Source organism: Rhipicephalus microplus, chromosome 2, assembly GCF_043290135.1.
Source record: "Rhipicephalus microplus isolate Deutch F79 chromosome 2, USDA_Rmic, whole genome shotgun sequence".
In the NCBI taxonomy this organism is placed as follows: Eukaryota; Metazoa; Arthropoda; class Arachnida; order Ixodida; family Ixodidae; genus Rhipicephalus; species Rhipicephalus microplus.
Window position 1 is genome coordinate 92,611,710 of NC_134701.1, and position 19,369 is coordinate 92,631,078.

At 45.3% G+C, this 19,369-nt stretch overlaps 1 protein-coding gene across 1 annotated transcript; it reads right to left on the bottom strand.

Moving 5' to 3' along the window:
* Nucleotides 1–1,884: 1,884 nt before the first annotated feature.
* Nucleotides 1,885–5,418, bottom strand: LOC142796318 (uncharacterized). Its single transcript, XM_075886646.1, has 2 exons — nucleotides 4,985–5,418; nucleotides 1,885–2,520 (listed from the first exon to the last, which is right to left on the bottom strand). Exons 1-2 carry the CDS (start codon nucleotides 5,291–5,293, stop codon nucleotides 2,119–2,121), a joined length of 711 nt encoding a protein of 236 aa, XP_075742761.1. The 5' UTR covers nucleotides 5,294–5,418; the 3' UTR covers nucleotides 1,885–2,118.
* Nucleotides 5,419–19,369: the final 13,951 nt, after the last annotated feature.

Here is a 19,369-nt window from a genome sequence, read left to right on the forward strand (position 1 = left end):
AGGCAACAGCAATGTTCATGCAAGAGATGCCGAAGCAAAGCACCAACGAGCGGGAAACTTGGATTAGGAGTGTGATATAGCCTGACTAACTGGGATAAGCTTTGCTGTTTTGACAGTGTTCGCAAAGTGGAATTGGCTCGATTCTATATAAAACAGCCATTAAACGTGAACTGGTCTAGCCCAATTACTAGACCATTTACACACCACTGTTTCGAGTTGGGTGTGCCATTTGACTGTTGAGTTCGAGGTCACAAGTTTCATTTTTCTCAAAGCCAACATTATTCAGCTGCATGCCATCGAGCAAAGAAACAGGGGATTGTTCATGCGATAGTTAACCTAACCACACGAACTCTGCCTCATGTTTGTTGCATTGCGCCAACAAAGTCGTAGACGCTAGACATGGCTACCCTCTCCTTCATGTACCAATGTCTTATTTGAGTTCTTTTTTTTGCAGTCACGCGACACTTTGGAAGTGTTTGAAGATAGAAGACATCGCAATCACATCATTGCCAGAGTTTACCTGCCGCAAACGCATTTACTGGTGTAAATAACGTATTGCTCTTGCTTCAAATGTTATCTCTGAAGTCACGTGCCCTGGTGGCTAAACGACAGGAGGGGTATCATGCTATACTCAAAGACGTGGCGTTTCAATTCCGTTCACAACCACCTCAGTACTACTGGGATGTTTACACGAGCTCCATAGTACTTAAAATCAGGTGTGCAACTCATGCTCTGAAAAAAAAAGTAATGACGAGCAAGACCTTGGTATGATGGAGGAGCAGCGATTTTTTTATTTCGTCGAATTGCTTTAGGTTAGAAAGCCACTGCTGGCTGCCAGTCATTCGCTGTCACTGATGGATTTCAGATTTACGGGGTGCCAGTTGTTTGCATTTCTCATGAATGTAGGCAATGTGCAGGGGATGTTTGCGTCATCGCGTTGGCTTGCTGCTGACAACGACATCAAAGCAAAGGCCGAAACTCTCTTTCGTTGCAAATGTTTTCAAGCCACATTCCTGCAGGTTCGAGCAAAAACGAAAATATACTTTCGTGTTGGGAAAATGAACCCACAAGAGGACGTTGTGCTAACCAGGCAATTATTACTGGAGGAGAATCTGTAATTGCCTGTAGTAAGCATGCGCAAACAAAAAAACAATACATATTCAGAATCTAAAAAAAATCCAGTATTTCGCTCTTCCTTGGCAGAGTTTATGAGCTCTCTTGATATGCCTTTAAAAAGAATGATAGCCAGCTAACCCGATTTAGTGCTTACAGAAGTGCCACGTCAGACAGTAGTCCACGATCTTTTTTTAAAGTGGTTGTGTTTGATGAAACCATTGTAAACGACAACTTTATTTTTTAACGGAAATACAAAACGGCTGCTGTGGCCTCCGTAGTCACCGAATGTTCGTAAAAAGTAAACGCGGTACAAAAATGTCACCTTCAAACTAATTCACACATTCGGGAAACCAAGTGACAATGGCCTGCATGGAGCTCCAAAACTCGTTCGAGAAGAGTGGATACGTAACGATTCAAGTTTTGTGCCACTCAATATTTAAAAGGCGATTTCAGTAGCACTCACTCTTGCGAGATTGTTTGATTTATAATTCGTGGCTATTGCAAGCACCATATCTGTTTTTTAAAGGAAGATTGTAACGACTTCTGGCTTGTTATTGATACTGCACCTAGACAGAATGCAATAGATAATTTATGGCACACCATCTCTAAACAAAAATTTTGGCCACTCACTTACTTGTAGGCTCTTCAAGTTCTCGCCTCTAATGCGAAGAGTTATGCTTTTCGCTGTCGCTAAAGCAGACCCTACAGTGGAGGTTCGATGGCATCACATACGCCTCTTCTTTTCCTGAGCACTGCGACAAAAACGGGTTGCTGCTGTAACCGGAGTATGCACTCTTTAATGATTGAAACGAATGGCATACAAAGTTTCTGTTAATGATAAATATTCGGAAGTATTCAGCTTGGTGCGTCACTCCCATCGTACGCTCTGTTTTCTGGGAAGTTAGTTTCCGTGTCAAATCTGCATGAATTTTTGCACTCTGCGCACCCAGAAGGTTGTCTTCAACGTTCTTTTCCCGTCGATGAGAGCCACGTATCTTAAAGTCACATCTCCAGCCTTTCAATATGCTGCTCAGTTTGATCCAACTGGGCAGCTGTAGCTTCGGATATTCCCACGAGAGCGTCAAACATGCACTCAAGATCTTCGATGCGTTTCATTTCTGACAGGCGCATCAATTCCTCCTCGCTTCCGGACCCACCAGGGCGGTTGACACCGCCAGAAACGGCGGCATCATCAACTCGGCGCGGCACCTCGGGAAGGCTGGCGGATGACGATTTGTATTTGCAGCGGCTAATGTAGTGGGCAGCTAGCATATCATTCTTTATGATCTCGCCACATCGTCGACAGGGGAACACGTGGAAGGCACAGCTTTGCTCATAGTGCTCGAGAACCACCGCAATAGGGCCGACAAAATTGCAACCGTAGGGCTCGTTCCAGCAGTATGCCTTAAAAGAAAAAGAAAGAAAAAAAACGGTAAAGGGCAGAGCAGTATTGATAAGCTTACAAGCATCATAAAAAAAGAATAAATTGAAAACCTGTCGCCTACATTTCCGTATAACGTTGCGAAGTACAGCAAATATCAAGGATGTCCGCCATCTGCACCTCCACTTTACATGTCATTCATGTGTAAACTTAAATAAAAAGGAATCCTGGCTTAACTAAGGTATATAAACATGCCGAACTGCTCTGCAAATGAAAAAATTAAGAGGAAGCATGCGCTTTTTCTGATAAACAATCAGGGATACCTAGAAACAATTTTTTTAGGTAACTTTAGAGTCCCAAGGACACTGAAGACCCGCATATACAGAAGATGAACTAAATATTAGGAGCACATGAAAACAACAAAGAAGCTCTTACTTTACTTCTATTTTTTCGGATAAATACGAAACATATCCGGCAAACACTCGCCGGTAAAATGATTCGAATTTATCCAGTAAACACCAATTTTAAGAGCATTCTTAACATTGAAAGGACATTTTGAGGGCTGAGAATAATCAAGCAAAAGCAGTGAACTTCCATCAGTGACAGTAACCTAGTAAGTATAGTCACGTCTATTATAATAAGCATTAAGTTTGTAACCTTGCAGACATCTCAAATAGACTTACTAGGTTCTCATATTTTCGTGCGCAGATGTCAGTTCATCAGTTTTCGCAGTATTATATATACCATATTATAATAAGTCGTGAATTATTCAGCAAGATGAGGGAAGTTAGAAGTAGAAAGCTAAGGAGCAGCTTTGAAAGATCCTGCGCCCCCCACTCCCCGCCTGCTCAAGAAAGAAAAGTCTGCCGATTTTACAGAACTGCATATGAAACCCCTTCTGATCAGGGTAAACAAACAACACGTGAAAAAGAATATGAAATAATGGAAAAGTCGGGATGTCAGCAACAGCGCATGTAATTTAATTGAAAATAATTATTATAAGAACACGTCACAAAAACGTCTAATGAAAAATTAAACCTCGGATTTAAAAGAATTGGAGATTGCCGAAAAATAAACGCCGATAAATGCAACACTTCTTTCTAACCTCCCCGCTAAAAGAAAATGAACTGCTATGAACCATCATAATTTTCAGAAAAATAAGCTCCGAAAATGCGCAGCCCAAGGTCATCGACATCAGCGTGTTGGGACTCATAATTGAAAGTAACGGCCATAATCGAGCGATCATACGCGAATCACACGATGTGCAATCACGGTCTGCAATCACGCGGAAGAAGCAATCATGCCCCGCTGGGGTTTTCCCCCTCCCTCCATACTATATTGGAACTATTTCGTTCAATGAGCCCCCACGAGCTGTGCTACACGTATCACAGGCCACGCGCTCTATGTGTCCTATTTCAATCCGCCTGTAGTTAGGGGTCGAGTGCTGACGTAATTGCTATCGAAATAAATGTTTCTCCGCTAAAGCAACGAGCTCTTTCCGATTCTAGCATTGGTGAGACTCGGTAGGCGTTCTTGATTGCGTGGAGTGACACAAGCTCTGTGATGCACACAAAGGATAATCACAATGTATCTGCCTTTTCTTTTACGCGTCTCTCTCTCTCGTAATAGACAAAAAATAGCACCATATCCATGGAGTGAATGATGGAGAGTGGGGCGAAGCATTAGTCCGTCCATGCGTCCATCTGTGTGACCGTCCATGCGTCTGCTCATGCGCCTGTCCCTGCGTTCGTTCATGCATCCGCCCCTGCGTCCTTTCATGCGTCCATCCATGCATCTGTCTGTGTGTCCGTTCGTCCATCTATTCAACACTCCAAGTCCCACCATCTCGCATCTTTTTATCATATATTCCCTATATAGAAGCACCGCCATTCAGTGGACATTCCAAGGACTAAAGGAGAGGTGGCACACGCACACTTTCTTACGGCTTGCGCTTCGGGTCTACTTCCCACCTTCAACCACCTTGAGTTCATGGTATATACTAGTTCACTGTATTCATGGCACTGCGGCCCAATGCTCGCTAAACCTTTCTAAAACTAAAGAGGTTACACCCAGCGAGTATAATGTAGCAACCCTTTTTTGTACGATAGTGCTCAATGTGCATGCCAATGGTTGCTAATGGGGATCGCAGCGTGTGCGTTGACTAAAAGCCGAATGCTCCTGTCTCTCATTCCCCATTAGCAGCCCTTGGCATGTACATTGAGCAGTATTTTTTATTGTTAAACAATGCACAGAAGGAATCACTCACCGGCACCACATTGGAGGTCAAATGTCATACCTATTTCGGGTATGTGCCACTGGTGGTTATGTACTACGAGGGACGCACAAGCCATGCCATAAGGAGCTTCGCCCCTGAAATTCTAGCTGGTTTCTGACCAATTAAGCCTGTAGCTATGCCACTAACATTCCGATCAAAACAAAAAGAAGACCTTAGAACTAGTAACCCGGCAACAAATTCTGGGTACAAACTTTCAGGTGCCGCTTCTTCCTTGCCGGAAGCTTCAACTCCTGGCATTCGTGGTCGTCGAAAGGCTCTCCGTCCATGGGGCAAACGCTGCGGCCATCTTCGTCGAGGCAACCAACGTGGCACTGCCGGCACACACAGTGTGAACAAGGAAGTACTACCGTCGTGCTTGGAAGAACGTAGCACACACAGCAGGCGTAAAGATTCACCGTCAACTCGTCTGCAAGAAGCATTGGGCGCCAGTTAACGCCACGGACCAAGCCGGTCAGCCGGTGCAGGGCTCCGCCACGACGTTCACGATTCGCAACAGCCATCTGTGACAGCAAACAAGGCAACACGAAGGGTTGGCTAGACAGCCGAGCTCAGCTCAAAGCAGAGGTTCGCTTTAAATACCATGACAACGCGATGGCGTCTTCATTTAATCGAGCTGCAAAAGCAGACGTGCACGTGCTGTCAGCTGGTGCTAGAAGTGAGGCGTTGCTATGATTGATTTCCTTGGCTTCTTGCTTATAGTCAGCTGTTTTTTATAATATTAGCTGCTATCGTGGTGTTTTGGTGGATGAACAAGTGGCACACGGTCCTATCTGCTCGAAAATCTACGCCATAGATACTGCAGTGCTGTCAACGGCGGCACTTCGTACAGTAATGCGTGGCTGCCTGCTTGGTCATCATCATCATCGACTTCACTACGTTCACAGCAGAGAAAAGGCCCCACGCATGTGCCACAAAATTATCTTCCTGCTCTCGTTTGCAGTTTGATTGTTTGGGGCTGGCTTTATTGGACTTCTAGGCTATTTGTGCCTCTTTTACGGGACAACCCTGGTCCGCTTCAGTCCTTTCTGTTAAATCTCATCGCTAGCTGTTCCGACTCTATGGTTTTAACACGAAAGTGTTCTACGCCAAGGTGCAATAAGACTTTCACAACGTACTTTCACAACGTACTTTCACAATGGAAATACCTGGACAATATATATGCAACCTGACAGCAAAGATTAAAAACATGAAGAAAAGCGCTTCAATACCGGAAGTCGAACCAAAGAACTCGCACTTCACGACCAAAGCTTGCGAGCGTTTGACTCACTAAGGTATCACGAAAAAGCATGAAAAAGGTGCCACCTCTCTCTCTCACACACAGAGCTCTTCTTGGCAGGGTGGCATTGGCGTCTGGAAACGGAAGAGTTCTGTTGCGCGTGGCTTCTGCAATTAGCTCAAGCAACGGGCCCTTTTCAATAGATCTTTAGTTTCATCAAGGGTTTTACGCAGCCTGAGGGAGCGCCTGTAACAAACGCCACCTAAAGAAACTTCCTCAAGGCCTGGAAGCTCCTCTCGTTACCTGTCAACAATGGGCCAACGCTTGATTCGCGCAAGCTTAATAGTGATTTAGCTTTTTTAAGTTGCAATTGATTTGTCAGTTACAAAATTGATTTACATATGCAGTTATATTTAGATTATCTTGTCATCCTAATGAATATATTTTTTGTTCTGTGTTCTACAGTTTTACCATGTTTTTATTGCTTGAACTTGCTTGAGTTTTTCTTCTATTAGAGGTAAACTGTGAATTGATTTTCAATATGTCTCCCTGCTCAGTGTTTTGACCGCAGTAAACCGGCAGTTCATGAGATTTCATATTTCGACGGCAGCTTGGGCCACGGCGCTGTTTTTTCGGCGCAGCGCTCATTGACCACGTTTGCTCAGGTTAGTTACTATGAATCTTGTTACCGTGACAATGATGTCTGCCTTTTAGCAGTGCTGCGGCCACCCGAATTTTCGAAGCGTGTTTGTTCGACGGCCCTGTACCTTTGGTGCCTTCTCATGCGTTGTGGCGATGTTGAATCAAATACTAGTCTAATGACTGAAGCGCCAAAAGAGAAGTTGGAGATGGTGCATGGAACTGTTTTACGTCTTGAGGACAATAATGCAAGCGTGCTTGAATCGGTGAATAAGATTTTGCAAATTCACTTAGATTTAAAGAACGATTTGGACACATTGACAAAACGTGTTCAAGTACTTGAATGTGAAATGGAGTTGGTTACGCCAACGGGAGCCTGCGGAATAAACCAGGGTATCTCGAACCTTCATGCCAAAACTGATGACCTGGAGAATCATTCTTGAAGTTAAAACGTAATATGCTATGGAATTGAAGACGGGGAACAGTTTAAAATATGGGAAACGTCGGAGCGCCTTGTGCGAGTTTTTTTGCACGAACCGCCTTGACTTTTCCATCTCGTCGCTAGCTATAGAGCTCACTGAATAAGTCACTTCTCCACAGAGAAAAAGCGCCCTATAATCTTTAAACTGTTCAATGAAAAAGAAGTAGAAACAATCCTGAGCAAAGGCTTCAAACTCAAAAATATGCCCCTCAGTGTTGCACGTGACTACTCTGAGGCTGTGCGGGACAAGCGCAAAAAGTCACTGCACTGTTCAAAAACAGTAAAGAAAGAAAGAGATCGTGTGTGTCTTTTTTTCGACAAACTGTGCCTAAACAAAGATATTTGCTTTTAGGACACAAATGCTAATTTCGCAGCGCACGTCGACGCTCGCGCTGCAACGGACACATCAACATGACGTGCCCCTTCAAAAGTGCAGGAAGCAGCACCATCTGAACGAGATGGAAAGGTCGCTTTTTTTATACTCTAATATCAGAAGTGTTCTTTCTAAAGGTTTTGAGCTATCTTCGCTAATCGACTCATGCTCGCCATCTATCTTCGCACTAACAGAGACATGGCTCAACGATACTGTTTCTGATTGTAATATTCTTGTCAGTCAAGCCGAATTCAATTTGTTTCGCTGTGATATAAAAGATCGAAGAGACGGTGGCGTTCTCATTGCAATTTTTAAAAGTTCATTGCTGTACCCATTATTATAATTCTTTTTTTGAATGTGTATTGTTTCTTTGAGGCTTATTTCTACCGATTTAATTAAGTTGGCGTTTTTTATTGCCCACTTGACATGAATTGAACGTCAGAAAAAGAATTTAATCGTGTTGTTGAAGCATGCACGTGGTTTCTCAATGCAGTTCTTGTCATTTTCGGTGACTTCAACAATCGCAATATTGAATGGTCAACGCTATCTGTTTTATGCACCGACAGCCAGGCACAGGAATTTATAAATTCTTGTCTCGACTTTACGTTGTGCCAGGTTATCGAAAAACCGCCACGTTGCTCGACCACATGCGGAAACATTCTTGATTTACTCTTAACTTCTCATTCCGATCTTTTCACTGATATAGACCATATAGATGGTCTTTCTGATTATGACATTATGACATGATTATGATTATGACAGGTGCTTTTGGCGCACGATAAATCCTAGTAACCAACCTGATGTAACTCTCGCTAATACCGATGGAACCCCTGTTCTGGAATCCACATGTGCTCAGTTATTAAATAATACATTCTTATCAGTCTTTACTCTTGAGGATACTATTTCATGCCCTAACATAGATGTAGTTGCCGGTATTATTATGTCTGAAATAATAATTGACGAAGCTGGTATCATATCTTTACTCGGAAAGTTGAAAACTTTGTCTGCATCCGATCATAATGGCTTCAATAACAAAATGCTGAAAAATATTTTCTCAGGTGTCTATCGCTTTTTGGCAGCGTTATTTTGTCTATCGTTATCAATAGGCACCATTCCCCACGACTGGTGCATAGCAAAAATAGAGCCGCTATTTAAATCTGGGGATCGCTCATCCCCACCAAATTACAGACCCATATCTTTAACTAGTACTATAGTAAACTTTTTGAACACATTTTACGCTCACTGGTAATCTGCTATTTAGAGAAACACATTATCATCTTTATATACCAGCATGGTTTTCGCTAGGGCTATTCATGCGAAACTCTACTCGCGGGATTTACTCATGACTTGCACTCATCATTGGACGCCGGCATTCAAACTGACACCATATTTCTTGATTTTTCAAAAGCATTTGATCGTGTCCCTCACCATCGGCTCTAACTAATACTTAGGCAGCTTAATAGTCATCCACTTGTTCCCGCCTGGCTGCAAGCCTTTTTTTTTCCAGTCAAAAACAATTCACGTCTGTCAATAACTTTAACTCTTTCTTTGTTGAAGCCTCATCTGGAGTTCCCCAAGAAAGTGTGATTGGTCCCTTGCTTTTTCTTATTGATATTAATGACTTACTCTCTTCAGTCAATTCTAAAGTTATGCTATTTGCTGAATATTGTCTCATATACCATACCATTTCATCTGAAACTGATCGACAATCTCTACAATCTGATCTTGTCTTTTTACCTTCGTGGTGCACATCATGGCAAATGACACTTAATCCTTCAAAGACTGAGCTAATGTGTTTTACTTAAAAAGCGTCCCGTATTCCAATGTCTTACTTGCTAAATTATACTTCAGTGGAGCTTACGACCTCTTGTAAATTCCGTGGGGTCAACTTTTGGTCTGACCAGTCATGAACTCACCACATTAACGTGACCCTTATTTCAGCAAGTCGCTCACTCAGGTTCCTTAAACGTAAATTGCAACATACCCCCTCGCACTTGCGTAAACTGGCTTGTGTCACCTTAATTCATCCTAAAATAGAATATGCGTCAGCCATTTGGGATCCCGATCAAGACTACATTATTAAAAGCATCGAAGCCCTGCAGAACAGTGCTGTACGTTTTATTTTTTCTGATTATTCACGTCCCTCCAGAGTCACTTCATTAAAACTTCGTGCTGAACTGAAACTCTTATCACGTCACCGTAAAATCGCTCGCTTATCACTACTCCATAAGCTCTACCATCACACATCACTTCACTAGGACTTCTTTAGGCCACCCACTGCCATTTTTTCACGCCGCGATCATCCCTTTAAAATCGAACGCTTCCCTTGTCGCACATTTCATTATGCTGGATCCTTCATACCGCGCACAATAACCAAGTGGAATGACTTACCATCAAACATTGCAACGGTCACCGATATCACTGTATTTCAGAACCTACTAAGCATCAGTGGAAACGTGTGAACCTTTTGCGGTATTCCCTCCTCTTTCTTCTGATAACCGTGTTTCCTGTATAAACTGCGTATGTTCATGGTTCATGTTATTTATTGCTGTGTTTGCCTAATTCAGTATTTCACACGTGATATTGGCGATGTTGTCATTCTTTTATGCTTTCATAGTGCGTGTGCTTGTAGTAAGCTAGATTGTGTTTTATTATACTCTTTTGACTCTATTCCCTTCCTTGTTTAGAACAATTTTAAAATATGTTTTATAATTGCATTATTGTTTGACTCATATTATTTATTCTGTTCTGTATATTTAAGATTATGCGTTAAAAATATTCACCTTGTATTTACTCTAACATATTTATTAGCTGTATAGTGTTTAGTTTGCGTGTTTTCTTGCCCTATTGACCATTTCATGTACCTGTATGTGTTATAGCCCCCCCCCCCCCTCCTATGTAATACCCTCTTGTGAGAGGGCCCTTAGGGGTATTCCGAATAAAAAGATAAAGAAACAAATAATAAACAAAAGGAAAGAAATAAACGTGTATAAGCTTAAAACAGCTGTGAATGCTTCAAAACATAAACAAACATACACACTTCATTATACACATTCATTCATTCTGATTGCAGTATACTGTAAATAACCAATAAATAAAAAGAAATAAAATGAATGTTTTTGAGCCTAAAACAACTGTGGATGCTTCAAAACATAAACAAACATACACGCTTCGTTTCACACATCCGTTAATTTAGACCGCAGTATATTGTAAATAAAAAATAAAAATAAATAAAGTGAATGTTTATGAGCTTAAACCAACTGCGAATGCTTCAAAACATCAACAAACGTACACACTTCATTCTGATTTACTACTTTTTTTAATTTTAAGCACTTGTACACTAAATGATTGGCAAGCATGTCAAGTTCTCTTTTTTCTGGGCTTGTCTTCACCCTCTTGTTCCCTGCCATTCAGACGTCGATACCAATCATTTAGCAAGCTGCGCCGCGGTGAGCGTTCGATCACTAGTTCGCCATCATGAGCATAGCCACAGCAAGCGAACTTCGTAAAAGGTTCACCTGCAGCAATTTCATCGCTAATTCTGCAACTACTTCGCACTGATCGTTGGTCTCTAAGAAGCCTGGCTTTGTTGCAAGTCGTTTCACAACAAACACGTTGTGCGCAAGTGCATTCACAGCTGACGTTGCAATGTAAAAAAGGCCTCCTTTATTTGTTTTCTTTACGAGACTGTAGAGCGGATGTGCCGGTGAGACGTTGATTGCCATATTCTCGCATTTATTGCATGTTATCGTCTTAGCAATCGTCACATTTTCATTTCTTGAAGGTGACATGCACTGGGTACGCTGTCGCATACACCGAAACCGGCCAAATGACTTTTAGTTTATATATTGCTCAAGCAGTCATAACGACGTTTCAGGCTGCTCGGTGCACTCTTGCTGCTTGTTAATTGCCCTCCCAGTTTTGGTCTTTGTCAGCTGGATTTCCAGAGGACGTGTTAGTCTGTGGTAGCCTGCTCTTGCGAAGCTTATTCCCACTTTCGTGCGCATGCCTGCTAGATACTCCGCGCTGGAACCCAGCCATACGCCCGAACCTTTAAAATTGATCTAAAAAAATATCGAGTGACGGGAGCAAAGTGCATGTCGAGCTCATCAACAAAATACCTGTCGAGCTCATCAACAAATACCACGGTACCTTTGGTCGTCTGATGAAGATTACGATGTATTTTGTTTTTTGTTTTTTTAAGATGAAGATTACGATGGGTCTCTTCACTAAGTCTCCAAGCGTTAAATATGCACGCAGGAGTGCCCGTTGTTGCCACAGCAAAGTCGTGATATCCCCAACATTGTGGCATACACTTCTTTGGTTGCACCTCACAGGCTTGTCTCACTGTGTAAGCCACGCATAAACAAAAAAAAACAGCGCACATCACAAAATGAAGTGGTCCCGTTGCGGTGGTCTAATAGCTGAGGTACTGAGCTGCTGACCCATAGGTCGCGAGTTCGAATTCCGGATGCGGCGGCTTTATTTTCGATGGAGCAGAAAATGCTGTGGACCAGTGTGCTCAGATTTGGGTGCACGTTAAAGAACTCAAGGTGGACAAAATATCTGGAGTCCTCCAATACGGCGTCTTTCATAATCACATAGCGATTTTGAGACGTTAGACCCCACATATCGATCAATCAATTAATCATCAATCAATCACAAAGTGAGGTGACGGATAGAACCTTGAGAGAAATGCTACATTAGACTTTTGTTTAGAAAAAATTTATTGCCACAAACGTGAATAACACTCAACAGAACATTTCCTTCTAAGGCATACTCTAACGATGATGACAAAACAGATGTCATTTACATGAACATGGATATGAGATGACGTTGAAAGAACATGTACATTCGTTGGTTCACACAAACACAACCACAAAACATACTTCAAGGTAAACAAGAGACACAAATAAAACATAAGTATGTACATTTTGTATATTTATATGTTGGCAAACCATTTCTGCTGGTGCATTGAAAGATCAGCCTACCAATACCACGCCAGCCGAAAGACAAGTTTCACTCATCCGTCGTAGACCGACACAAAAGGGCAAGACCAGTGCTGAAGAAATTCTTCTTCACCGAGGAAGAAGAGCTCCTCCAACAAAACAGACCGCAGCTCCGAGTACAATCGTTCTAGGATCGGGTAGAGCGCGCGGTGGCCGCGGCCCGCTGCAACCGCCTCGCAGCGGTTGTGCCAGAGGCAGAAACAGCCGGCAACAATGAGAAGACAAGCGAAGCGGCCTCGCGAACAACGCCCAGAAGAAACGAAGCGATTTACTCTGAGGCAGTGAAATCCGGTATGTACGGCTCTCCGAAAAACGCGAGCAATGACACAATGCCTCAGAAAATGTTGATTTGTTTCCCGAAGGGAGCAGTTCGGACATGTTGCTGACTGGACTATTCTCCACCGTTCGAGGCGGTCGGGAGTGGGAAGCACACCCCATCCCAGGCGCCACATGAACTCCTGGAGGTGTCCAGGCAGAAAAGAAGCCGTTAAGGTGCTACAAGACACCCGTCTAGAGCGAGCACGGCGGGCTGGCGGGACCAACGGAAGCAACAAAGCAGCAGTTGTCTCAACTATGTGGTAGTTCAAAACATCTATGCCAGGACAGCTCGACTTTTCAAGGCGAAAAAATGCAACAGTTGTTGCATAAGACGCAGGAGGTGTTATTGACTGCAGTCCCCTGTTAAGTTGCACATTAGGCATCAAATGCCGAAGGTGAGTACACAGAAAGTAATATGCAAGTGTTCGTGCGGGAGATTCCTCCCCTTGCACTAGGCGCAAAAGGAAGCGCAGTGCCAGCAGCCGACAGTGTATGGACACTGAAGGGAAAGCAAAGCCTCCCTGAGAACGCTGCTGTCCCAGTGCCGCGCGAGATACCAACTCAGTGCCGTCTGACCAAAAAAAAAAGGAACACAAAGCAGACTGCAGTGATCGCACGATACGTAAAGATGGTTTCACGACGTGAGAAAGGTACCAAATGCGACCGCGTACCTGCGCTCAAGAAGAGGGAAGTCAAAATCCCGGGCATCCTGAATTTTCAGTCTTAGTTCTTCGAGAGCACTTAACCAAACAGATTCGCGAATGCCGTAGTTGTATAAAATACCTAAAATACGAAGGGACGCGGCCGGCTGCATGGGAAAACCGGCACTAAGCCTGGAGTTTGGAGAGCCAATGAAGAAATACCAGGATTTGGAGATGTTCAACGCTGCACGTGAAATGTCGCCATACTGGGAAAATACACGCAGGCTGCGTGAAAGGCTATCTTCATCTGAAAGGTACAAGGTTATATCATCAGCGAAAGCTGTGACTTTCACGACACCGCGACCAGGAAGCGCAAGACTCCGGATACGTGAATCCGCGTCAAGAGCACGCAAGTATGGCTCAAGGCTGAGGACAAATAGCACAGGAGACAATGCACATCCCTGACGAACCCCACGTGTTATAGAAAAAGCGGCACTTTCCCAGCCATCCAGAACTAGTGTGCTTTTTAGACCAGTGTACGTATTTTGAACCATTTCCACAAACGAATGAGAAAAGCCAAAGGCTGTGAGCACATAAAGGATGCACGCGTGCTCTATTCGGTCAAACGCTTTTTTCTGGTCCAAAGACACAAGGATACCACGCGCAGATCGCGACAGTGTATAGACTATGATATCCAGTGTGGTTTATGACAAGCTGTGTATTTCTCGTCCAAGCACTGATGAAGTCTGCTGATGACCTACCAGGGTGTTTAACAGACCCCTGAAACGTTGAATGGCTACCACCGCGAATACATTATAGTCAACGTTGAGGAGCGTGATATGTCTCCAATCTTCAGGATTAACAGAGGAAGCATCACCCTTTGGAATAAGCACAATGCGTCCATCTCGAAAACTTGATGGAAAGACACCGTCTTCGTAGCATCGCCGGATTACCGCGGTAAAGGTAGCACCAATCTCATTCCAAAATGTCAAGTAAAACTCAACAGGAAAACCGTCTGGCCCTAGGGCCATTCCACGTTTCATAGATATCAGTGCCGCCTTTACCTCTTCAGCCGACGGAAGGATGTGCAGGCAATCCGCAGCTTCTTGAGAAATACGGGGCAAACTTCTAAGCATTGGCGGTGTTTCATCACAGTTAGTCCGCATGGCCGAACACTAAATTGCTTCAAAATGCGCCAAGAAAACAGATCGATCACGCGTAGGAAGCCTCTGCGCAGGTGGTATTTGTGCTGTCATAGAGACAGATGGCTCTGATTGCCCAAAAAACGAATGCCTCGCGTAGCACAGCAGCTCAGGATGTGCACATGGGTTGTGTCTACAGCGCCATGCTGCTGCCGCCAGGGACGAAGCAGCAGTCAAGCGTTGAAAGCGTTCACGCAGTTCACGCTGCCACGCTCGCATCAGAGGAGAAAGCGTCTCAGCGCGGAAATCAATGCGTAACTTCATCGCGGTATCAGAAAGCTCTTCAGAAACGCGTCGACGAAGCGAACGCCCCTCTACTGCGCAGCGCAGGCGCGACTGTGTTTTAAGCGCATCCCAATCTTCAGGAACAGACGCTGTGAGCGACACACGTATTGCCCGTGACAAATCTGATCTTGAGCGCGCGTCCTGCAGGACACGAACAACAAGACGCCATGGCTTTTCCGAAAAAGAAAATGGAAATACGAGCTTCAAGACAATAGGCCGATGATCAGATACGTACACAAGAGAAGGTGGGAAGGGCGGAACGCATAAATCGGAGACAAACGCTTCTAACACACGTGGCATTTAAGCCTGGTCGGGCCTGCTGGAGAATCGTCCACGTCGCCATGTCCAAACAAAGGTATTTTCGTGCACTACATTGTGTGCGTCCAGTAATGAAAAGTGGTGGACAAGGTGACGCAGCTCGCGTGAATTCCAAGCAGACCGGCCCCAGCCGGGACCTTGTACATCGGTTCGCGTATTTAGAACGCAGTTGAAGTCGCCAATCAGAATGACATCACGACCGTCAAGAAAAAACACATCCAGGTCTTTAAAAAAGTCCTTAGACTTTCCAGCTTCCGCTGGCTCATACACACACAGTATCCTTAGTCTGAAAGAAAAGTAGCTACAGTCGAAAGCCAAAACCCTGCCCATGCCATCGTAAAAAGCATGATGATCCCGTAATAGAGATTGATTAAAAATAATAATACCTACTCCCGTAAAACGAGATGTAGCGAAAGAGAAATACCAATCTAGGTTGAACTTTCGTTTAAAAGCAAGCACGTCGGATAGCGAGAAGAAATTTGTTTCCTGGAGGAACAAAACATCACAATTTGCAGCGCGGGCGACACTAATCACTTCAGCCTGCTTTGCGAGACTGCGAAAACCCTGAACGTTCAATGAAATAATATGCAGTGCAGTAGCCATAATAAAAAGTAAAGACTAACCTGGACGCATAGTTCTAGACGGTGTCCTGGAAAGTGTCCAGGGGACACTTACTAAACCAAATTACAACGCACTGTTCGACCCTCCAGAAGACGGTGGAGGTTTTTTGGACTGTTTGGATTTACCACGGCTATCACTGCGTTCATCGGAGCAAGAGCTGGAAGTGTGCCCTCGCTTTGTTTCACGTAGAGCTCCCATTTCTACGTCAAAATCGGCAAGGTTAGACAGTCCGATGCTATTGTCCAGTCCCAGGCTGAAGCCGTCTTCCGAAGACGTGTCCTGAGGAGGTAGAGACTGAGCCGCCGGCAAGCTTGGATCCACATCCTTGATGTTGGCAGCACTGTCCGTGTTTCGGCAGGCTGGTGTAGGCACCCTTTGTATGGGCGATTTTTTACGTGTACGACACGGTGTCGAAATGGTCGGAGCGGCCGCAACAGAAGAGTCTGTGGTATTTTCGCCACTGTTTTCCGAAATAACAGTGCTCGTAGGGTCAACTCCAACAACAGCAGCCTGAGAACTGGGGTCATTTGCGCACTGAACATCAAGTGGCGTCAGAGAAGAGATGCCGACCCCGTTTTTAGGGCAGTGCGTTGCGTCTTTCGAAGCGCACGGCTCCTGCACCAGCGAGGAGGCCGACGCGCCAAGCGTCGCATCGACAATCGCGCTTTTGTTGTGCGCTTCCTTTGAAGGAACTTGTAGGGGTGAGGCCAGCACAACGTCGGTAACCTCCTCTGCGTCCCCCGAGTCGGTAGTTGGTTCTGTTGCCGGTGTCAGTGGTGGAAAGGCACCAGCTGCAGCGTCTGAGTAAGAGCGGCGGAAAGGGCAAACCACAGTTGGGTGGCCGTCCCCGCAGCGTCGACACGGGCGGTCACATCCTTCACTACGGGACCGTGCACACCGCAGCGACCACAATATGGTGTTGTGCACTGGGCTCGTACATGGTCCCCTGAGCCGCATCTTCGACATACACGCTGGAGAACACGGTAGTCAAACGTAGCACGGTGACCGGAGATGCGCAGGTAGGTCGGCACAGGATTAGCGGTGTTCATCTCCATTCGAACATACCGCGTTCCAGTGAGTACGCCGCGTCGCCCGCTCATCAAACCACTGGTGATAGTGAGCACCTGCCATTAGGAGATAACGCTTGGACGACAGCTTTGTTTGAGACGAAAGATGGCAGGAACAGGCAGGCGACGTTGGTCACTTGTGGGCCAATGGCAACGACTTGAACACGCTCGCCGCCAATCAACAGGCAGCCAGCATTGACGATTAGAGACATGGAGACCATGCTCTTCACGGTGACTTGAAAGTTTCAAGCTCCCTGATGCTGCACGCAGTATACCTCTGAGAGGCCGACTATTGAGGCCGTCGCATCAACGACGGTCTCGGCACTAGTACCCGTAGGGACAACAAAATCGAAGACAAGCGCCTTCGAAGGCGTCCAAGAAGCGACGGGCACCATGACTCGTACTGACGGACGCCCCTGACGTAAAACGATCAGGGACGTCCTTAGCACTTGCAAACCGGGTGAAGCTTTTTATAGCGGCACTCGTTTGTCCCTCGTGGCCGTAGAAGTAGTGTGTAACCAGTATTACATTTAGACCTCCAAGGTGGTGCCGGTGAGAGATTTCTTCTGTGCGTTGTTAAACAATAACATATAGTGCTCAATGTACATGCCAATGGCTGCTGAAGAGAACGATAGAGAGGAAAATTTGGCTTTTAGTTAACGCCCACGCTGCGAATTTTTCATTGTTCAACAACGCACAGAAGACAAGAAAGGGTTGCTACGTTATACACACTGGGCGTAACCTCCCAGGTTTTAGAAAGGTTTAGCGAGCGTTGGACTGCAGTGCCATGAATACAGTGAAGTAGTATATACCATGAGCTCGAGGTGGTTAAAAGTGGGAAGTAGACACGAAGAGCAAGCCGTAAGAAAGTGTGCGTGTGCCTCCTCTCGTTCAGTACTTGGAATTTCCGCTGGATGGCGGTGCTTCTATATGAGGAATATATGATGAAAGATGCGAGATGGTGGTACTTGGAGTGTTGAATAAATGGACGAACGGACACACAGACAGATGCATTGACGGACGCGTGGATGGCTGCACGGACGGATGGACGCATGGATGGGCGTAGGAGCGGATGCATGGATGAAAGCAGGGACGGACGCACAGATGAACGTGCGGACGCACGAACAGACGCACGCACGGACGGGCGGATGGGCGCACGGTCGGCCCCACAGACGCACGCATGGATGGACGGAAGCGAGAATTAATGAACGGACGGATGCTTCGCCCTACTATCCATCATTTACTTCTTGGATATGCTGCCATTTTTTTTCGTGCAAGTTGCTAGCATAAAATGATCATCACATTTCTGCCACCAGTTGAAACAATCGACAAAAGTTTACTGTCGATGACCAGTTGTGCTGAAGTGGCTGAAGTGCCGACGTGAACGCACCGCTGAGCGCAGGCATCGGTGAGGAACTGCCACGTAATACAGCGCTCACCGCAATCAGCGTCACCTCCCTGCAGTGGTAGCTGTGGTTGCTAGCGTCCACAGAGTGAAAGCGGCCATATGAAAGCGGCCCACTGAAAAAACCTGGCCCGCTACCGATGACATCGTTTCACGTATGCAGTGGAGCTTCCAGGCCTTGATGAAAGTTTTTTAGGTGGCGTTGGTGTAACCCAAGCCTGCTCATGAATAACATTTGCCCAGTATCAGCATGTTTCACGGCGAATTTCGCCGAAAGACGATAGTCTTGCGTCTGGAGAGAGTGATGAAAACACTTATATGATGTTCTGTGCGAGAAAATTGGTGAAATGTATTCTGGAGGTGCTGTGTTATAGCTCCTCGATCCGTGTCGTGGAGGCGAACGATAGAGCACATCAAGGCACGTGAGACGCGAGCGCTATCGGGCAGTTATCTTCGAAAACGAAGGATGGCGTGCGCCTTTCTTGGAGGCGATAAGCTGTAGAACGCTAAGCGACCTGCAGGTGCCACCACAGTGTCGTCTTAGCTAAGTTCCCCAGATGAAACAAGTATCCAAGGTAGCGGCACCTTTACGTTTCCTCCTCGCCTATGTTCCTGGAGCGCCCCCTCGAAGGTTAAAACTATCATCAAAAAGCGAAAGTTTAAGTTCAGTTCCAATGATCAATAGTTGTAAATGAACAAAATTGAACGAAATGAGTCGTAGAATAAACGATTACCTTTATGAACATAAACGGTACAACACAAGAGCATGCGGGATGTTTGTTACTCAAATGGCAACGTTGTGCAGTTCTATATTTTACACTACTAGCCATGGCTACAGTGTTCTACAAGGGGGGTAGTGGGATCAGAAAGAGCGCGTGGGTGTGATATCTGACGAAGACGCCGCGCGATGGTGCAAACAGCGCGTGGGCTGTACGGAACGCGAAACGCAGAGCCTCAGCAATGCGGAGAAAGCCGTGTGCCCTTGGTGTTTCACCGAAAAG